The 19,995-nt window shown below is 40.5% G+C and overlaps 1 protein-coding gene across 2 annotated transcripts in view; it reads right to left on the bottom strand.

Annotated features, from left to right (window-relative positions):
• Positions 1-856: 856 nt before the first annotated feature.
• Positions 857-19,995, bottom strand: part of MIDEAS (mitotic deacetylase associated SANT domain protein) — a 51,801-nt gene continuing 32,662 nt past the window's right edge. For both annotated transcript variants that reach the window (XM_056491859.1, XM_056491860.1), the window contains exons 3-13: positions 17,668-17,991; positions 16,406-16,751; positions 15,916-15,982; positions 12,917-13,059; positions 11,957-12,060; positions 10,549-10,624; positions 9,293-9,381; positions 7,979-8,128; positions 7,605-7,775; positions 7,009-7,208; positions 857-5,940 (exon numbers count right to left, since the gene is read on the bottom strand). In XM_056491859.1, the coding sequence (XP_056347834.1) occupies positions 5,736-5,940; positions 7,009-7,208; positions 7,605-7,775; positions 7,979-8,128; positions 9,293-9,381; positions 10,549-10,624; positions 11,957-12,060; positions 12,917-13,059; positions 15,916-15,982; positions 16,406-16,751; positions 17,668-17,991 (1,875 nt within the window). In that variant the 3' untranslated portion in view covers positions 857-5,735. The remainder of the gene's footprint in view (positions 5,941-7,008; positions 7,209-7,604; positions 7,776-7,978; positions 8,129-9,292; positions 9,382-10,548; positions 10,625-11,956; positions 12,061-12,916; positions 13,060-15,915; positions 15,983-16,405; positions 16,752-17,667; positions 17,992-19,995) is intronic.

Raw genomic sequence — 19,995 nt, 5'->3', positions numbered from 1 at the left:
TAGATCATAAATTCAATCTCACAGGAGACCAGTCAGACACTGGTAAACATTTCTGCCCTCTGCTTTGTGTAGCATTTGTAGCTTTTAAAGACATCATGCCCATAGGTGTGAGAACACCTGTGCAGCCTAGTTAACTAAAAAGTAAAATACCAAAACAGAAGAAAGACATTTTGAGGACAGACAGAACCTTATTTAAAATCCACACCAAGAGATCAAACTGCTACTAGAAGAAACAAAATATGTGCTGTGTAACAAAACCCACCTTAGATTCAGGTAACAGATAAGTTAAGCCTTTAAAACAGTATTTACTAGAAGTTTTTTCAAACTTTGTCACTGAAAAGTGAGATACAGTATGATCAACAACTGAAGCCATCCCAGAATTCACATCTGATGCAGGTACTGACTTACTCCATGATGTCTTTCCCTTGCCCATGGTCTTTGCAGTTGTTTCAGATAGTGTCAGAATCTCATCAGCCTTATCTACAGCACAGCAGACCCAGAACAATTCCCCAGGAATTCCATGCACACTGTCAAGGTTGTTTCTGTCTTTCTGGGAGGGTGCTCAGTTTTGAGTGGGACACACATCCCATGAACACTTCTGTAAAGCAGTGGAGCTGCAGATTTCTCTGGCCACATGTGCCAGTTAATTTCTTGGATATAAGACATAAAACATATTGCAGGCTTGTGTCTTGGGAGAGAGGTGAGAAATGCCTCAAGGGCTGCTGTGGGAAACACAGGTGAGTAGGAGAGGAGAGCAGACCAGCCAGAAGGACCCTCTCAACAGCCTCCTGTGCCTTACAGCCTGCAAAAGCCCCCAGCCACTCCCTGATGCCATCAAAAAACTCAGCTAAGAAACTGTTTTTTAAACCTCATTTAATAAAAGGTTTTTTAGATATATAGAGGATATTAAGTAAATAAGTTACATAGTACATTACAATCACATCTGCAAGATTTCCTTTAGTGTATTAATATTTTATAAAAAAGCACACAAAAAATAAATTCAGTCCAGTCTATCACAACTGTACAGCAACAGGTAAATATATTTATATATGTACATTTTAAACATGTAACAGTCTTTTAAAAGGTGCCCTAGGCAGCAGACACACAAAAGGAAGTGTCTGCTCACTTGTTAAAATAAAAGTAATATACTTTATTATAAAGCATTTATACAGTAATTACAAAGGCTGACTGCTCCTGCACAGTACACCAAGGCTTTGACTATAAATTTAAAAACAGAACATAAAAAGAATGAACACAAAAAAGTTTATATCAAATCTGAACTACAGGGGGAAAAATACATGTGGAGAAGCTGCAGGAAACTTTTTTAAAATACACAATTACATTTCTATAAAAATATATGTTGTCTTCTAATCTGGAGAAGTTAAGGGGTTTTCAGGCTCAGCTGTCAGTGGAATCTTAGTCATGGAAAGAAAGATTCTTAAGACAGCTTGGGATTCAAAGTTTGTGTCTTCCTGTCATACGACACAGGACAGAAGGAGGGAAAGTAAAGCAGCTGAACCCAAGTGATGAATTTACATAGAAACTCACCTCCCCCCCCAGAAATCAAACATGATTTGTAGACTTGCTTCTCTATCTCTTTAAAGCTTTATAAACTCCCAGACATACATCAGAAGATAAAGCAGGGAGAAAGTTTGTGTGGGAAAATGTGTATTAGAATAAGGTTTCTGGTAAGCACTGGACTAAATGTGCAATTGTATGAAAGCAGACAAGACTCCTATGGCTGTAGTCCTTCCTACTCCCATTTCTTTAAAATATAGTATGTATCTGTAGGAACCTTCTAGTCCACTGCCTGAAAGAGAATTAAGAAGTGTGTAACTGCTGAGAGTGAGAAAGAGTCTGTGATTTAAGAAACACTTTTTTTGAAAAGTGTTGATTTTAATCTAAGCTTGTTGCAATGATAAAAATGACCAAAAGTCTCAGTTTGACAAATCAGCAAGTATTTTTAGTTAATCTGGACTTTGTCTACAATGGGTTTAACAGATGAGTTACCTTTAAGTTTTTGAATTTCTATCTTTGCCCTGCCTTTAAGCAGCTACGTCCCTACCTGTTTCTAGCCAGCAAAATGCCATGGTCCTGCACAGCTGAGTGAAATTCTGTAGACCTTCAACTTACAGAGCCAAGTTCTCTCTGATACCATCACCTGTATCAGTAAAAGAACAAACATCAAATAAATTAAAATGCAGAGTGGTTCTTGCAGCTAGACTGCAAAACACCTGCAGCTATATCAGATATGCATCACAAGTGCATGCATCTATCTAGTAATTACATACACACACAGTCTTAAAAAACTCGGATGCTATCCCATGCAGATCACAAACCTGAAAGACTGAATCTATCTGTAAAGGGCAGGCAGAAGCACAGGCAGAAGTACATGATCAGGGCAAATGCAACCTGTCACTGCATCTCCATGATGCCCAGTGCTGGCATCAAAACTCAAGTAGGTAATGATTTGTAATACAGCCATCTGACTGTGGGGTGCATGACCACCTGAAGCCTGATCTTGCACTGTAAAAGGCAAATCTACTAGTACACATTTACAGAATTGCATTCTATAAATATTATATTGTTCCCATATAAAACTAAAGCCACCTTGAGACACCTTGTTCAAATTAATGACTTTCTACTGCCTGGTTTCTAAATTAGCAGCAAACCTTTACATTAAATGGGGATCAATCAACAGGCCTTTAAATGATGGAAAATAATGAGAACGGAGTTTTAAAACAGACATATCAACAGAACATTGAGAAGAATTTTGTTTGTTTGGGGTGATGTTTTTTAAATCTTAACTGGAATAACATAAACTTAAATTAACACTGTGCTGCAATAAAGAGCCACTCAAGTTATTTTCCCCCCACAAAGAGCAGGAACACAACTCATTCCAGATTAGACACATTCTATTTGAATGCTTTGCCCACAGAAATTGGGGGCTGGTTGTTTAGGTTTTTGTTTTGTTATTTTTTAAAAAACCAATTCTCTGCCAACCTTTGATGGCAGGCAAGTTCTAATTCAAATGGATTCAATGGATCAATTCCAAACTCCAACTGTAAGCCAGTAGGTAGAAGGCTTGATTTGCTTGTTTGTCTTTTAAGATGACACTTGGAAAAGCTGTTTTCTTAACTACCATACCAGAAAAGAAGTCCTCTGGTGACTGCTAGCAACTTGGAAGTACGCTCAGAAACATTCCAACTTGATTCCACTTACTTGGCACATTACCTGATTGTGGTCAGCCCTGCTAACCCACAGCTGTAATAGAGGTTATCCTCAGGAAAGCCCTTTTCTGATTTTCTTCCAGTGACAGAGTATGTCCAGTTTTCCTGTTCTGTTCTACTTATACTGCAGCAGGGTGGGAGAGAATTAGCACAAAATACACACAACATTTTTATGCAAGTACGGAAAACCTCTGATTTGTTCTAATCAGCACCTCAATGGCTTGTCCTTGACAAGAGGAAAAAGTATATCAGTTTCCTCAAAAAAAGGGAGAATCCATGAAAGATCTGGCCTTTGGAAGACTGTAATAATGCTTGCAGTTGCTTCACCTACTGTTCCTCCTGACATGGTGTGCTAAAGCTTCTGTTCTCTCCAAGGGCCCTAAGATAATGTCAGACAAGCATTTTCTCCAATTTATAAATAAAAAAGATAAAAATCAATACTGAAATCCTTAAGAGGAAGACTGATTTGCTTAAGCTTCTTTTTAAAAGAGCAGCTTTTAGTTCTTTGCAGTTTTTGAATGATTTTAACAGTTCATGATGTGCCATGTGCTTCTTGGTTAGTCAACAAGACCCATTCAATGTAGGAACATGGAACAATCATCCAAATGCTGAAAGGAACCCCAGTTTTGACAGGAATGAAAAGTATAATCTTGACAGAAAATTAAGCACTTCCAGGTGGAAGTGTCAACTTTGCAACGAGTGCAGTCCTTAATGATGTTCCTCCTCATTTTGTTGGAGTAGTAACTTTCTGCTATTCAGAAAAACAATTCTATGCAAAGGCATAGATATGTCAAAGAAAACATTGTACAGTACACAGCCTCCCAAACAAAAGAGTGAAGCCATCATGGTTCCATAAAACTACAGGGCAAGAGGACTGACAGATGACATGCTGGAGTTATAGCCTCTTTCTATAGTTAACCAGGAATTTATCTAGCAGCTGGAAGGGTCAAGATTTAAAAAAACAAAGAACCTGGCAGTCAGGCACACTCTGTAGTTCACATGCAACAACATCTCTGGGATCCCTGGTGGGGAAGGCAGGAGCAATCAGCTCCTTCAGTACGGTCTGGTCTCACACTGCCAGCACTTGAGAAGCTGGGGATCACTGCTGCCCCTAAGGACTGGATGGAGGGAGGGAGCTGGGCAGCCAGGTACAGGATGGCATCAGTTGGCCATGAAGCACAAGTGATTCTCTGCATCCTTACAAAATAATGATAAATGTGGGCCATAAAGATGTACAGAACAATCCTGTGCAAATCTAACATCTGTCACCTGGGCCTCTTCTTAACTCTCTTTCACTAGCAGTTTTGGTGGCTAGACTTTCTGGGCTACTAGCTTGTGTCAGTTCTGAAGGAAGAGTCAGCCTTTCAGCAAAGAGCACAGCTCACAGCAGGACAACCCAGCAGGCAGTACTGTCCAGCCACTCGTGTGCAAATAGGTGACAAGCTTCTCCTGTACATACTGCCTGACAGCAACTGTCTGGGAAACTAGGGCCCCACCACAAAAGCTTGATGAAGGCAATTTCAAGGAGTAAATGAGGGCTGCTACAAGACAGAAGAGAATATTGAAAGGTAAAAACATTCACAGAGGGATCACTGCTGGAGATGAGAGTCCATTCCTCCTATTTCTGAGGTGCATACAATCCAGCACACAAGAAGATCTGGGCTAGTTTTCACTAAACAAACTTGCTCCCATTTATGTAAATTCAAACCCAGCAGTTTTCATTTCAAATTGCACTTGTGAAGCCCAGACTTCAAGTTAGTCAAAGACTGACTATTTTGTTTTCCAAGATGAGACAACCTGCAAGGCCTGTGGCTACTCTAATCCGACAAGATATTTTTATACCCATTGCTACATTCTTAATGCCGTAAGATAACTGATCTCAGGCTTCCGTTTGAAAAATAAAACTTCCTCTCAAAGGGAAGAGGAGTGTCTTGCTCATCCCACTTTTCATTTTTGTGAAACAGAGTTCAAAAGTGCACACCATCTTTCCACAAAACTTGTCTGCTTCAATAACTGCTCAGAAAGAAAGGTAGGAAAGCATAAAAGGAAGAAGAACTTGCTGAGAAAGGAAGCAACTAGAAATCACCAGTGTCACAGTAACTGGATACACTTAGCTCAGAGTAGAGCTTCATTCTCTTGCTCCAGTCTGGAAACCTTTATATCCAAGAGTCCCACTACCATGATTCCTGACAAGAACAAAAAGAAAGGTCTGACTGACCTGAGAGAACTTACTTCCACTGCAGGTGACATTGTTCTATTATGTACCTCGGATATCATTATAAATAGAATAGAAATCTTATTAGTCTTAAAAAAAAATCCAAGTTGAAACAAATCTTGTTATCCACCATTCTGGCAAGGTGAAGTGGAACATGTGGCATGAAGAAATGGCAGCACTGAAACCAAAACCTGATGGTTCAGGTAAGAAAAGTGCAAGCAAAAAATGGTGAGACCACAAAGAGGGAGGTTGGGTCCAGCCTTGCTACTCCCTCCACTTCTGGTCTGCTGCTATATCTCTCCGTCTTCATCCGAGCTGGCGCTGCTGCTGCCGCTGCTGCTGCTCCCGGTGTCGCTGCTCTCCTCCTGCTGGGCCTGGCTGCGGGCTGCTGCCGCCGCCGCCTCCTTCTCCTGCTGCTTCAGCGCCGCCGCCTTCTTCTCCTGCTCCGCGTGGCTCTTCATGTGAGCACTGCGGCTCTTCACCTTGTAGAACACCCTGAGGAAGGCACACATGTACATTAGCACTGGCCTCTGCTATGGCCTCCTTCAACACTTCTCCAGAAGAGCTCCTGCTGCTCTGGCCTCGAGTTCATGGGCTTGTGCTCCACAACTCCCGCAGGCACTGCGATAGAGCACCTACAGCAACCACCACTCGGCATGTGCCAGCTAGCAGGGGATCCTGAGCACCCTCAAACCACTCACTGCATTTCTCACCATGGCCATTTCTCAGTCTGCTCTGAATTCAGAGGGGCAGTGCTGGTATCTGAACTATGCATCTGCTGCTTAACACAACAGGGCCCTGGTTTTCAGGCATAACAATACAATAAGCATGGAGGCAAATGATGGCCCAATGCCATTCCTGAGCCTTGTTCACAGAGCTCAAAATACTTGAGCTTCTTCCTTCTGACTCTACATTTCCTCCAGATCCTCCACCATTAACTATTTGGATTTTGCATCAAGTGTCACAAGTGAAGTTCAGACCATTAAGATTCCTTGTCTGCTTGTCCTGTTGCTTTAAGAGAAAGCAACTTATGTAGGGAACTAAATTTTCTTGACAGTTATGATCCTGTTGGCAACAAACCTACAAAAACTACTAAAACTGTGTGAGGAAATAAAATATATTTGACATCCACCAAAGACAGCTGCAAATTTAACCAGACAAACTAGGTAGCTACTGGCCTAATAGCTGCTGCTATAACGGTAGTAGTGTCCTGCATTTCTACAACACTGTTCTTAAGTTCATACCATGTTCTTTGTACATGATCTAGCAAATACATAGAAACTTCTAGTTACAAAAATGTAAGCATTACAAAGGGCTAATACAGCTTGAAAACACAGCTTAACACCAAATACTGCATATAGTTGAAAAGCAGATTTTATCTCATGCCATTTGAGGAAAAACAAGCCTTAATTTGCAAGTATTAGTGAGGCCAAAATTCATTAAAATTATTTCCAATGTCTATGGTCCATACAGAAAGACAGAAAGCTCATTTGAGAAAATGCATCGACAGGAGATGCCCTACTGTGGTTCTGTGACTATTGCTGGAAGCAGAGTTGGTCTTACCTGCCACATTTTTTACATGGAAATGTGCTTTCTGTGTTTTGTGTTTTACTGGTAGCATCTGATTTTATCTTCTGTTTCCTCTTCTTCCTCTGCACTGGAGCAGTAATAGGCTTTCGAGGCTTCACTGTTGTCTCCCTTGGCTTCCTCCCAATTCTGCCCAAGACAGCTGCCTCGTGATTCCTCATATTGGTGTGGCTGGCCTTTGCAAAGAAGAGAAGAGTTAAAGCAACATGACACTTAAACCCACCAAAAGAAGGAAGACAGTGGCTGAGCTCCTGTGCTTCACTCATTCCAGACAAAGGTTTTATTTAATGAGAAAATCTTCAGGCTATTTTAAGGATATTTGTCATCATGGCCCTCTGTGTGCACCAGCCACAAAGAATACATTGCATTTTTCCACCTTACACATCCCAGTTCTCCCATCACAGCACACGGTCTGATTGACAGTATCACTCTGAGCTACCTTCGCCCAGTCTCTTGCTCCATAAAAAGTTGAGAAAATATGGAAACTTCCTGCATCATGACCACCTGTTTTCTAAACTATTTGCAGAGTGAAGGTGGCATAAAAAGCACAACATGCACAATTCAGCACTTACTATAACACCATCCTGTAGTGTCTGTTCATCTTCTAGAGCATCAGCACTCCTCTTTCTGTTATCCAACCCTTCCTCTACCTCCTCTTCTTCCTCCTCCTCCTCCTCATGCCCCTGTTCCTCACTGAAGAAGTCCCTTCTGAGAGGAAGAACACGTGCAAACCTATGGGAACTCTTCACCAGAAGATAAAGGAACTGTTAATTTTGATGTCTGTAAGTAAATGACATTATGTGACACAGGACACAAATGTGTGAGTCTGGACCCCTGTAGAGAAGCCAGATTGTTTGTGCTTTTGATTTGACCAGTAAAAGCAACAACACACAAGACTTCAAACCACAGCCCAAAAGAGGTGAGAGAAATTTAGGAAATTACTTACCTTGATGTCAACTTCAGCTTCATCTTTCATAGATCTCTCATTAGCACCATCAATGTCCCCAAAGATTAAGGTCCCATTCCTACCAATTTTCACCTGTTTCTTGTATGTGTAGTAGAATTCCACACACTGAGCCACTGTTTTAGTTTTTATCTGTTGTTTGAAAAAATGAAAATCCAATGGATTACATGATTTTAAAAAGACTTACTAATAATTACTAGGCATGCAATAAGTACACTTCGTATTTTCTTTCCTTAGTAGCCTCCATTCCACCACAGCTGCTGTTCTAGCTTCCTTTTGTGTGTCACATTTGTCTGTCTTCCTCATCCCACAGCCTATCCTCTATTGCCATTGTTATCCACTGAGAACTAAAGGACAAACTTTCCAAAGAAAAGCTGGTTAATGTAAAGGTGACAGAACCTGGAACTTTGTAAGACTTTGTAAGCTTAATGCACCTCTTAGCCTCTGAAATATTCCAGTTGAGCTATCAGGCTTGACAGCAGCCTCTCAGTTTTATGTGGGAGCTTTATTTTACAGCAGCACTTCAGAGAAGACCAGACCAGAATACCAATCCAAAAATGGAAGTAGAAGGTTTGCAGCCTTTTCCTGTTTTGGCCACATGCCTTTTGTAGGCACATGGTGGTAGACAATTATCAGCACAGACTTGTGACCATCTACATATTCTGTATCAGTGATTTTTCTGAAACGTTTGGAATACATTCTTAGATTCTGAGCTTTTGCAATTTTAAAGCCCTTGGGGTATTTATTCAGTAAATACGTTTTCAGCTCCTGGTTTTGCACTCTCCTTCAGTGATTTCCCCCTTGCTAACATGTCATACCTCATCAAAATATGGGAGCAATAATTTCTACTATCATTGTCATAACACTGGTGAAAGAGATCTAAAGGATGTATCATTCTCACATCCTTCTTTGGTCCTCTCCATCAGTGGCAAAGATGTGTTTCTTTTTAGTTTTATCAGCAAGCCATTTAAGCTAAACATTGACAGTGCTCTATAAATGTACTCAGAGGAGATATCTGCAGCATGGACTAATGGAAGTAATACAGTTTACGTACCAGGGTTAAGTAAACAACAACAGCAAAACAAACATTATTGCTCTAGCTTTCTGGTGAGGTTTTATGCTGTACTGGATGCTGAAATTTCTCTGTAATCTTTTGAGTGCAGGACCTAATGCTTAAAACTGAGGTTTCAGAAAAATTAAGATTGAACTTCCTGTATTAAATTCAACAAACATGTAAAAATGTATCATGAAAAACAAACAAACAAACAAACAAACAAACAAACAAACGTAACTTACAAGCTTTTGGACTAAGAAAAAGTCTTTCTTGTAGATTGCAATGCCTTTGTTGAATAGCTTTTTTTCTGCAACCTTCCACTTGTCTGATCCTGTAGGTAAAAGTAAGTTGTGATGGAAGCCCATACAATTTCAAATGTTTACTCTCCACCTTTTCTTCATGTTTGCCTTAAATAAGAGCAATACACCCATGCTCAGAGTGCAGTCTCTCCTCTAACCTACTATAGCAAAACTGCAGACTACTGTTAACTTCTCCCTTACTCTCCACCTCAGCTATCCTCTCAACACTTCCTTTGTGTTAGACCTAGTGCTCATCACCACAAGTTAACTCAGCTCAGCCTGCAAAAACCACTCAGTTAGATGAACTAAGATGTTGCCCAAGCAAGGTGACATGACACACTTCGTGGTGGCCCAGTCATAACATTTTATAGTAGGGAAATATGGTGGAGCAGGAGAACAGGATCTTCTCTTTCAGCAGCAACATGTACTTGAGGATTTATTACATCTCCAGTATTCCTCAAATATTCCATGACTCTAATAATAAACACGTTTTTGAATCCTCGCCTTCCTTATAGATATTATTCGAGTAACATTTACCAACACTACAGTAGGAATGTGTAATAATGAAGAAATGTAATTTCTATGTTTTGTGGCACCAGCTATCAGATGTCTCTCTACCACTTTATATCAGGTCTTTCAGGTAACTTGGGCCACTTCAGATCACTGAAGTCTGTGTCACACAGATGACTATTTTCTAATTAGATGCAAGATGACAAAGGAAGTTTATGGCATTTAAATTTTGCAGAAACACTAACAGGTATCTGTAGTTTGCTGAGGTTTCTTCAGCAAGGTTGAAAGCTATTCCCCATAAAACCCCTGCTTAACTCCACCCTGGAAACTCATGTTAGAGAGGCTATGATTCTAAGGTTACCACAGCCTGTCTTGTACATACTGGCTACCTTTCTACATTCTCTGTGGTTTAGTGCAAAGGATTACTTCCCCTTTTCCCCCATAAAGAAAATCAGAACTCATACCTATCCCAATGCACATGCACATGTTCAGAAGGATGCAGTGTTTCTTACATTTTAAGTGCCATAATTTGCACAAGCAAAATTTCTGGCAAGTCATCATTTGAAGTACAAGAGAGGACTGCTTTTTAATCTTCTTGTAATACAACAGAGTACCCCAAAAAATCAGGAAAGGATAGACAAATTCCTGTATGATAAGCAGGCAGCACTGAGTTGTTCTGGTTAACAAACCTGTGTAGTGATAATCTGCCAAAGGGTGGGTAGGTGGTCGCACTGGCTTCTTCAACAGCAGTTTGGTCAGAGCTCCCTTGGATAAACAAAAGTAAAATAATTAATTTGATGTTTGGGGTATTAAAAAAAAGATCAGGCAATTGTCAATCCCCTCTTCTCTGTGGCAAGTTAACAGAAAAGAACCAGAATGCAGTTTACCACTTGGGACAACTTTAAAAACCACATTCTTGACTACCTACCTAATCCTGGATACCACAGGCAAGTGGTACATTCTCAGTGCCTCTTCACATCTATGAATTGAGCAGGGTACTGGGAGAGAGCTAATTCCATAGATAGAGACCTTGCAACAGTTTACTCTCATTAACCAAAGGCCTATTACACACACATCCAAAAATGCTGCCCAAAATGATACCTGTCTTACACATCCAAGTAATTGCAATCTGATCCCACTTGACTAAGCAATATTTCCAAATAAAGCAGCAGTCATGTGACTGAAAGATTACAAACACAAAACCCCCATCTCTCAAGCTGCTTTTTAGTTTTCATTTAAACCATAGAAGCTTTCAAATTTAGTAGGAAGGAAACAACACAATCATGCTTCCACTGGCATTTAAACCACCTGAACAATGAGCTCCTGCTGCCAGAGGCAGTCCTGCTCCTCCCTAATGCCAATAGCAGCATTCACAATGATGAGCTGGCAGAAACCTAACACATACACACAAAAACTACTTTCTGTTTGATCTCCTCTCCATTGCAAGTCCATGCAGTCTCAAAATGTCAGTGCCAGGGGATGGGAAACAAGCAGCCAGGCAAAAGTCTGGGATACTCCTGACCACAGGGCTGATTTATGCCACATTAAATCAATCAAAACTATAAAAGGATGACAAAGCTTTGCTGTTTGCTTTGCTCTGCTTTTTGATATTACTTCCCAGGGGTGTCAAAGGGAAATAATGAAAGCATATCATGTCTTACAATACTGACATAAAATTAGCACAGCTGTTCTATAGACACAGACAGAGAAATCAAATGGATCTACCAAAACAAAGAGGTGCAAGACACTGCCCTCTGACTCAGCTTTCAGCCCCAGCCTCTTATTTTTCCTTTGTACATAGTAACCTGTTCAGGAAGACAACATCTAAGATTCATTTAGCAGTCCTGGCTCACTTGCCCTCATGGACTGTCAGTGTGTTTGTTAAAAAGCCAAACATGTCCAAGTTGGAAATATAAAAGATAGTAAGTGCACATGGCACTGCACATTGGTTACCTTAGGGACATACAAGGGACACCAAACAGTGGGAACCAGATGCATTGAAAAGAATTTGCAAGGCTCTCATTTCAGGAATCAGAGGTTACCTGACCTTCCTTAACATCTTTGACCACACTGAGGTGAACAGCTGGGCAGACTCACCAAAATGCTTCCCTTTTCTTCATGTAAGAAATGCAATGCCAGCTCCTGGTTGGTTCCACCCCCAGGAAAAATGCTTGAACAGGCAGCAGCTAGCAGGTTTTCCACTATTTCCACAGGAGTATAAAAAAAATTCAGAAAATAAGATTAAAATGAAGTTTCCAACAGGGTTTGCATGATTAATTACCTCTTTTGAAGGAGGAATAGACTTAACAGACAGTAAAACTCAGAGAAGCTCAATGTCCTTGCAAATTTATCTGGGTCAAATTTGGACCCCAGAAGTCATTAGACTACAAGGTCATGAAGCACTATTTACACATGGAGTTTCTTACAAATCTCCTCCCTCCTCTAATGTCTTTCCACCTCCCTTTGCCTCTGACATTTCTTGAATCCACCCTTATATCTTGAAATTCCATTTCATAAAACCCTTTTTAATCTCTCATTCAAAATACTTCTTTCAAGCTTGCCCACTTCCTCTTCCCTTCAGGATTTACACAGGCCACAACCCACATGCAACAAAAACAGATAGCTCCCCAAGTCTGCTACCAGCTACCACAACTCCTGCTTCCTCATCCTGACTTCTGCCTACAATTTGATTTTTTCAAAATACTACTACATCTAGAACCACCCTCAAAAATACAGGAGTTGAGTGTGTGTGGTTTTCAAATGTTAACAAAACCAAGGAAGCTTCACTGAGCAAAAGGCTGCTCTTGGTCTGACAGAAGCAATGGTTCCAGTTTTTTCACAATTAAAAAATAGAACCAATCCTATCAACCTCCCCTTGTCCCACACGTACAATCTGATAAACAAGTTTTGCTCCTCAAACTGTTTCCAAGATCACTCAAACATGTCTTTTGAATGGCAGCTCTAAAAGATTTTTAATTATGCCTACAGTAGATATGTGGTTACCCCTATAACCACTGTGACAACTCTGCCCTCTTTAACAACCTGCCACCTTCTTACCATTCTCTTGAGTGACTTTGTTGGTTTCCAAATCACCCCATGGTTGCCACACCAGCTCTGCTTTATGTTCATCAGCTTCTGCCAGAGATCTGTCTTGGAGTGATGGGATTTCTGCTTGAAAGCGAGTTCCTACATTTATTCGTCTGCAGAGAAGGAAAAACATTACGTTTAGGCCATCTTTACAATATCCAGGAAGTCTCCATCTCTGCTAGAAACACTAATGAAGAACCAAACAAAGAAACAAATGCATATACAAATGCAGGCTCTTGCATATAACACCAACAGTGTTGAACTCAGAAGTTGAGAGATTTTACATCTATTACCAGTTTCCATCTTTTTATAATTTTTTTTTTTTGAAACTATATTTAAATTAGGATTCTCTAATAACTGCTTATTATTGGTTATTAGCTTCCAATAATCATCACTTTTTGAGAGGCTCATACAGGGTCCTCTTATGGCAAGTTGCTCCTCAGGCAAAAGATAAGTCAGACTGTTTTAGTATTAACATTTTGTCAGCCAACAACTGAACCAGAGTCTCTAAAAGTCCTTTTCAACCTAAACATTGCCATCTGGTCCAACTTCCCATTCAAAGCAGGATCAAAATTTGGTCCTTTATGACCTTGATGCAAGGTGGTGCCTTCTAGGTACTTTTCATAACAACCGAAACCAAAAATATAAAACAACTAAACTTGTATTGCTCATTTTGTACCAAACCTAAATCCTATCCTTCCAGCAGCAATCTCATGCTTTTACATATGAATTAGAAGACAGATTTTTCACTAAATGCAACCCAAAGAGCACTACATTTGCTTTAAGTCAAGTGATCAACCACAGAGATTCTACTCTGTACTAGCAAACATGATTTTGTGCACACAGGTGGTTAAGAACCCCCACTGACTGCTTTACTATGTACTTAATGCAATAGTGTTCCTCTTTCAGATGTCAGTCAACTTGACATAGAAAGTATAGAGAAAGAAGTTCTTTTTTGGAGACAGCAGATCAGGCAATGCCCCCAAGATGATAAAATTCTGAAGCTGCTTCACTAGAAAAAATGTAAAGGTTTCCCTGCCCAGAACAAGGCTTGCTATAATTCTGAAGTCTTGGCTTGGTGCCTCACCTCGTACCTGCAATGCCCAAATAAAACCGGAATTCTACTGCAAGAGTTGACCGGAGTAACCTAAATGTGGCCTGCTCTGAGCAGGGGCTTAGACCAGATGATCTCCAGTGATCTGCTCAAGTTGTGTTACTCTTCTGTTCCTTTAGCGATGCAGTCTAGATTTCAATGCATCAAGAGCTCTTGCCTGTAAGCACCAATGGAGCTCCTGGATACCATGGGAGCTGAGTGTGACAATATCCTGAATTGAGGCTGTGAATTGGGAAGGCAGCTCACAGCGAAGGCACACAGGTATTTTAAAGTTGCTACTTCAGCAGTGACCCCAAGACTTTGATGCAACTGAACTACAAAACCAGGACACAAGGATCTGTGACAACAGCTGCCTATTGTACCATTTCACAAAGAATTAAGCTTCGTTATCACATTTCCTATTTTAAATCACTGCAATTAAATAACCTTTTGAGAAGCATTAACAAAAGGTTTGGCAAAGCAAAAGCAATTAAGAACACTATATTGGGTAATCACTAGTTAGAGTCAATTTCTGACAAGACTACAAAGCCAATTAAACATTTTTTTCTTCTTAAAAAACCTGCTTCCTGCCATATTTTCTTTAAGGAAGATATGCCTACTTAACTGACCACAACAGTGCTGCCAAGCAGAATGACACTAGATTATTAATTTATTGTCATTAAAAGTTGAAAGCTATCTACCTGCATAAACATCTGTTCAGTAAGACTTGAGATACCAGGAAGACAACTCTGCACATAACTTTTGGCAAAAGGAAATTAACTTGCACTATTAAGATACCATGGTTTGAGATTTCCAGCAACAAATTTGAAAATTTTCACACACGACTAAAATCACAACTAACTTTTTGTCATTAATTTCAGCAATTTAAGCCAACAGACACAAGAAAGACAACTGCACCACAGAGAGGTCAAAGATTAAGCAGGGGAAAGTTTGAGTTAAATATCTCCAATGTTACAGGATATGCTGCAGAGTTAGAGCAGAGATTCCTGAGAATCTCTGCAGAGCCATGTGGGTGTTTTTGTGCCATAAGGGTGCTTCCATGCCATGCATCTCCATGATTAGATTCTGCAGGTGTTCATTAATTAGGTATAATAATGAACTGGAACTACCTTGCTTTAGTTCTGCAGTACTGAGTTTGAACTGATAACACTCCCAGAGCACAGGCAAAGGCTGTGCAGAGACATTTGCAACTCTGCTCAGGTTTAGCAGGACTGGCACCAAGCCTAAACTCACAATTCCAGCTTCAGTATCTCCAGACTGCGTTCCCTATGGCTGCTGTGTCCACATATGTCTGAGATTTCCCTGCACACAGCCAGCTAAAGACTAACAAGGCTGAGTAGCTCAAGGCACACACCCCATGTTCCTCTGGCCATAGCATTTTCAGGCTGAGCTCGCCCAGGGAGGAGCGAAGTGCTCACAGCTGTGCTGCAGCTATAACACATCCACAACTGGACCAGGCCATGTGAGAGCTAACTCAGTTTTCCATGCTACATTCTGTCCTTCCTCTAAAGGAGTGCCATCTTCCCACCCTAGAACAAGCACACAGCATACGAAGAAGTGCTCGTATACAACAATGCAGGATAGACCCACCTTTAAGTAACTACAGTAATTCAGCCCAGAGAAAGATGAGCAGTAATAGAAAACAGTTAGTGTCACGAGAATTACATTTGCTGAAACAAACACTATTTATCACATGGTGTAATTTTTAATCAAGACAACTTATATTTTGAACTCCAATAAGAATAGTTTTAATGCTTCTAAGAGATACATGGGTTGCAGAGGGAGCAGCTTGAAGGTTTAGGAGGAAGCAAGGAAGCACTTTTACTAGGAGACACTGAATCTACCAGCTACTTACGGTTCAATGCTGACCGGGGTGGCTTCCCCCACTACCGTAAGAATCGGAGGGGTAACTTCTGAACTATCTGCAACAAGAAGAAAGAACTGCTCAGCTGCACATCTGAGATTTACTTTTCACACAGCTTGCAAATCTTATTACAGCTGTCCATCTCTCAAAAAAGGTACCTCGAGGCTAAATAAAGGAGTTTCAGATTACCAGGAACTTGCCTTCCTCCCCTCAGCTCAAGATACTGACCATCTGTGAGAGGAACTGACTTTTCATTCCTGAGAACGTCAGCAGGGGGTGTTGCAGGTTGCTTGTGAACACATCTTAACATCCATGCCCAGACGAAACAACACTGCATTTCCTCTATTCTGGCTCCCCAAACAATGAGGAAGAAACTTCACTTCCACACAATCACACCTCCTAAGGGCACGATCTTCCTCCTAATGCTCTATAGTTCCTAATCAGAAATTAGGCAAGAAAGGAAGGTTAAAATGAAACTTACTTGATCTAAGCAGAGTTCTGTGACCACTTTTGGGAGTCATTGGAGGTGGAGCCGAATGACCGCTTGTAGAGAGGATAGCATTAAAATACAGCCCAGATCCTTCTCTCACTGGACTAAGGATTGGTGGGGGAGTGTAAGGAGGTAGCTCAAAGTTCCTATCTGAAGGGTGGTCTGCCAGACGGACGGGTGACCGTAGGTGGCTCTGATATGGAGTAATGTTGGAATAAACAGGTGGTGCAATAAAGGTGCCAGCTTTTGGTGGTATGAAGAGTGGCTCGGGTCTTGGCCGCTGCTTTGGTTTTCGGGCAAAGCCCTCAGCTTCATCCTTTGGAGCAGCATCTTCATGCTATTAGAAAAAAATTTACATCGTTAATTTAATTTGTTGTTTGAAAAACTTCAGTGAGATGACAACATTTTATTATGGCAGCTCAAAATCTGGATAGGACAGTTGGAGGATGTCTCAACAATTAGCAGAAGGGGAAAGTGAGAGGAAGAACACAGGGAATGGAATGGACTGGACACAGGAACTATTAAGTAGCAGCTCTAGCTCATGTGATTATGAAGTTGTATTTAATATGAACCACATGTACGTCTGTTCCAACCTTCATAGCAGCTTTAAAACAGAACAAAAAAGCACAGCAGAACCCTGGTACAGATACAACAAACCCATTATACAGATACATAGTGACAGCAAATAGTGGTAAGAGAACAGAAGACAATATAACAGTATTTTATTAGATGGTCAAGCAACTAAATGCAGAAATCCCCAGATGCCTGCCATTTCTCTGGTATCTGAACATTCTGTTGTACTTCTGGATAGAAGAGAGGGAAAATAAAAAAATCAACGCACCCACTCATCACTGCCATGCTGCAGGGGAACAATCAAATACCAGCCTTCAGAACTCAGTAAAACGTTTCAATTGCACGAGAACAAATCTTCATTTGGATTTTATTCACATTGAGAGATTTGTGCACTACCTAGAATTTACTGGTATTTATGCTTCTATGAAGAAAGCACTCTTGACACAGACAGACTATTATTCTAGACTTACTGCCCATCTGGCTTTATTCACTGTTTAGTGAATTTAGTAAGGCACTGCCTGGCTTTACTAGCATTAGCTATAGGTCATGAAAAGCCAGCAATGCCCAAAAATTCCCAGACTACATATATCCCAAGCCTTGAGATCAAAGAACTTAAATAGAATAAGAGATAATTAATCTAAGAGGTGTGGCTCCTCTTTGGTTTCTTGGTCCATCCATACCTGACTGGAGGTCTCCATGTTAGTATTACGATTAGATCGCCTCCGAGTGACTATCACAGAAGGCTTCCGTTCACAAGGAGCATGATCGTTTGTTTGGCCTCTCTGGAGCTTTCCATCCTCAGACTTTTCCTTCTCAAGGCTCTGCAAGTCAATTTTTCTCACTGGCACAGACACAGGAATGATAAGAGGCACAAGGCTATTATCCTCCCGGGGTTTTTTGGGAGCTGGTGAAGAACTGGCGAATTCCACAACACTTTTTGAAGCTCCAGTAGGTCCTGGAGCTGTTACTAGTACACTCTTCTTCTCCTCTGAATTATCCAGTTCCTGAGAAGAGAAATAGATTCCTAAAAAGTTCTGTATTACTTACATAATAAATGAAATATCATCTCACTTTTAGTGCATATCAAGTTTCTTGATGAAATTTGCAAGCTGAAATGATTTGGAAGTGTTACTGGAGGAAAAAGAATACTTCACAGCATTACTAAAATTTCATAGAATTACCTGAGGATTGCCTATAGTCTCAACTGCTAGAACACTTACATAGGTCATTCTTAAGAATTGTTTCACTACCCATATTTTATCATTTTATTTTTTATATGAATTTGTGTCCTGCTTTATAACTTTCAACAAAGGCTCTATAGTTTTAGTAATGATCAAAAGCTGCAGGTTATTAATTTCAAATATTAGATTTCTGCTCCAGGGAAGACTGAACCATGATAATATCTTAATTAAATCTCTGACACACACAAAAAAAAAACAAACCCAGAGCTAGCTTTTTGCTTAATCTTTTTTTTTTTTTTTTCCTGACTCTGGAAAACATTAAGCCTTCAAAATAAGTCAGGTAACAAAGCTGAGCACATAAAATCTACCATATCACGAAGATCCAGGCCTGTCTCTTTTCAAGACCTTTTATAAGAGTTGGGCTAAGAGTGCACAGAAAGGTTTATCCCATAAATGACCCTGAAGTTTACAAGTCTGACTGCTTCTTCACAGAGACTGCAGATGTACACCCCTATCACACAGTGATGGAACACACAATTGTAAAGTCACAAGTGGCATCCATTGTCCCAGAATAAGCCTCAGGAGAAATTAATGAGGTCTGAGGACCTGCCTTCAGGCTGGTGACGGGCTCCTGTCCTTTCCCATAAAACTACCAATCTTGTGTTTGGAGGGCATTCATCATGTTCATCATGTTGACAGATATCACTAGAGTCCACTGACTCTAGATAGTAAGGGGCTTTTGTAAATTTTTGCAGCCTCCCTCCAATACTTTCTGGGTACAGCAACATGTCATGACAATGTGAATAGGTGAATAAGCACCAATTCTGATCAATCTATGATCAGAATCTATGATCTATGGCTTTATGATCAGTTAATCATGCTCCTTTTATTTTCAAAACTGAGGGGCAATCAGCAAAGGACTCCCCCTCAGTGATGGGAGAGATGACTCCTCCAAGAGAAGAGAACTGAACAATAGCACAGATAGAGAAAAGGCACCAGTAGGAACTTAATATAAATAGTTGAGACATCCTTAAAAATGTTCCGGTCCACACCAAAGCTTTTCTGATCACTAAAGTTCACACATACCTAACAATTACTAAGAGGGGACATGACTAATTTTGGAATTAAAACTTTTGCTTCAGATCTCTAAATAGTTTCTCAGCAGAGGTAAGCAGAAAGGAGTCTCTTAATAAGGAATAGATCTCCATTTGTAGACCTGCTAGGTGATTTTCAGCTACCTAAGCTTCCTTGTTGCAGAATTTGGGGCAGGAGGGCTGCTAGATAACCTCAGCAAGTGCAACATATGGCACTTCCATTTAGACTCTTGCACGAATACTGAGTTATTAACTAGTCATCTAGAGTCCTTCAGGAAATCCACAGAAACCAAACAGACATTTCAGCATCAATCCTGTATATCCTCAAACTGTTCCTAAAAAACAGAATTCACAGAAAAACCCAACTGCAACAGCTGGAAGAACTGTTCCAAGGCCACGTCTGTGATCTGATAAGAAACCACACCAGCCTTTTAAGAACATCTGCCCACAAAGTGCTTTCTGCCATTATTCTGCATCATCTGCATCAAGGAGCTTCTGTCTGCTGTCAAACCAAAGCTTGTCCAAGAAGGAGGTGAGTCCAGAACTACAGTTCTACAAACAAAACTTTATTTTCCCTTCTGTTTGTACCAGCTGATGCCTGCCCTCTGTCAGGGGAAAGCAGCTAGATAATCAAAACATGTCTTCCTTCCATAAAAGGATATTTCAATTCAGACACCCTTTAAGACAACCATTCAGATTTGAGAAAAGTTTTCTGTACTTTTAGAAGACAACA

Source organism: Oenanthe melanoleuca, chromosome 5 (assembly GCF_029582105.1).
Source record: "Oenanthe melanoleuca isolate GR-GAL-2019-014 chromosome 5, OMel1.0, whole genome shotgun sequence".
NCBI lineage: Eukaryota > Metazoa > Chordata > Aves > Passeriformes > Muscicapidae > Oenanthe > Oenanthe melanoleuca.
Note: the sequence above shows the minus strand (reverse complement) of the source record. Positions and strands in the feature narration are given on the sequence as shown.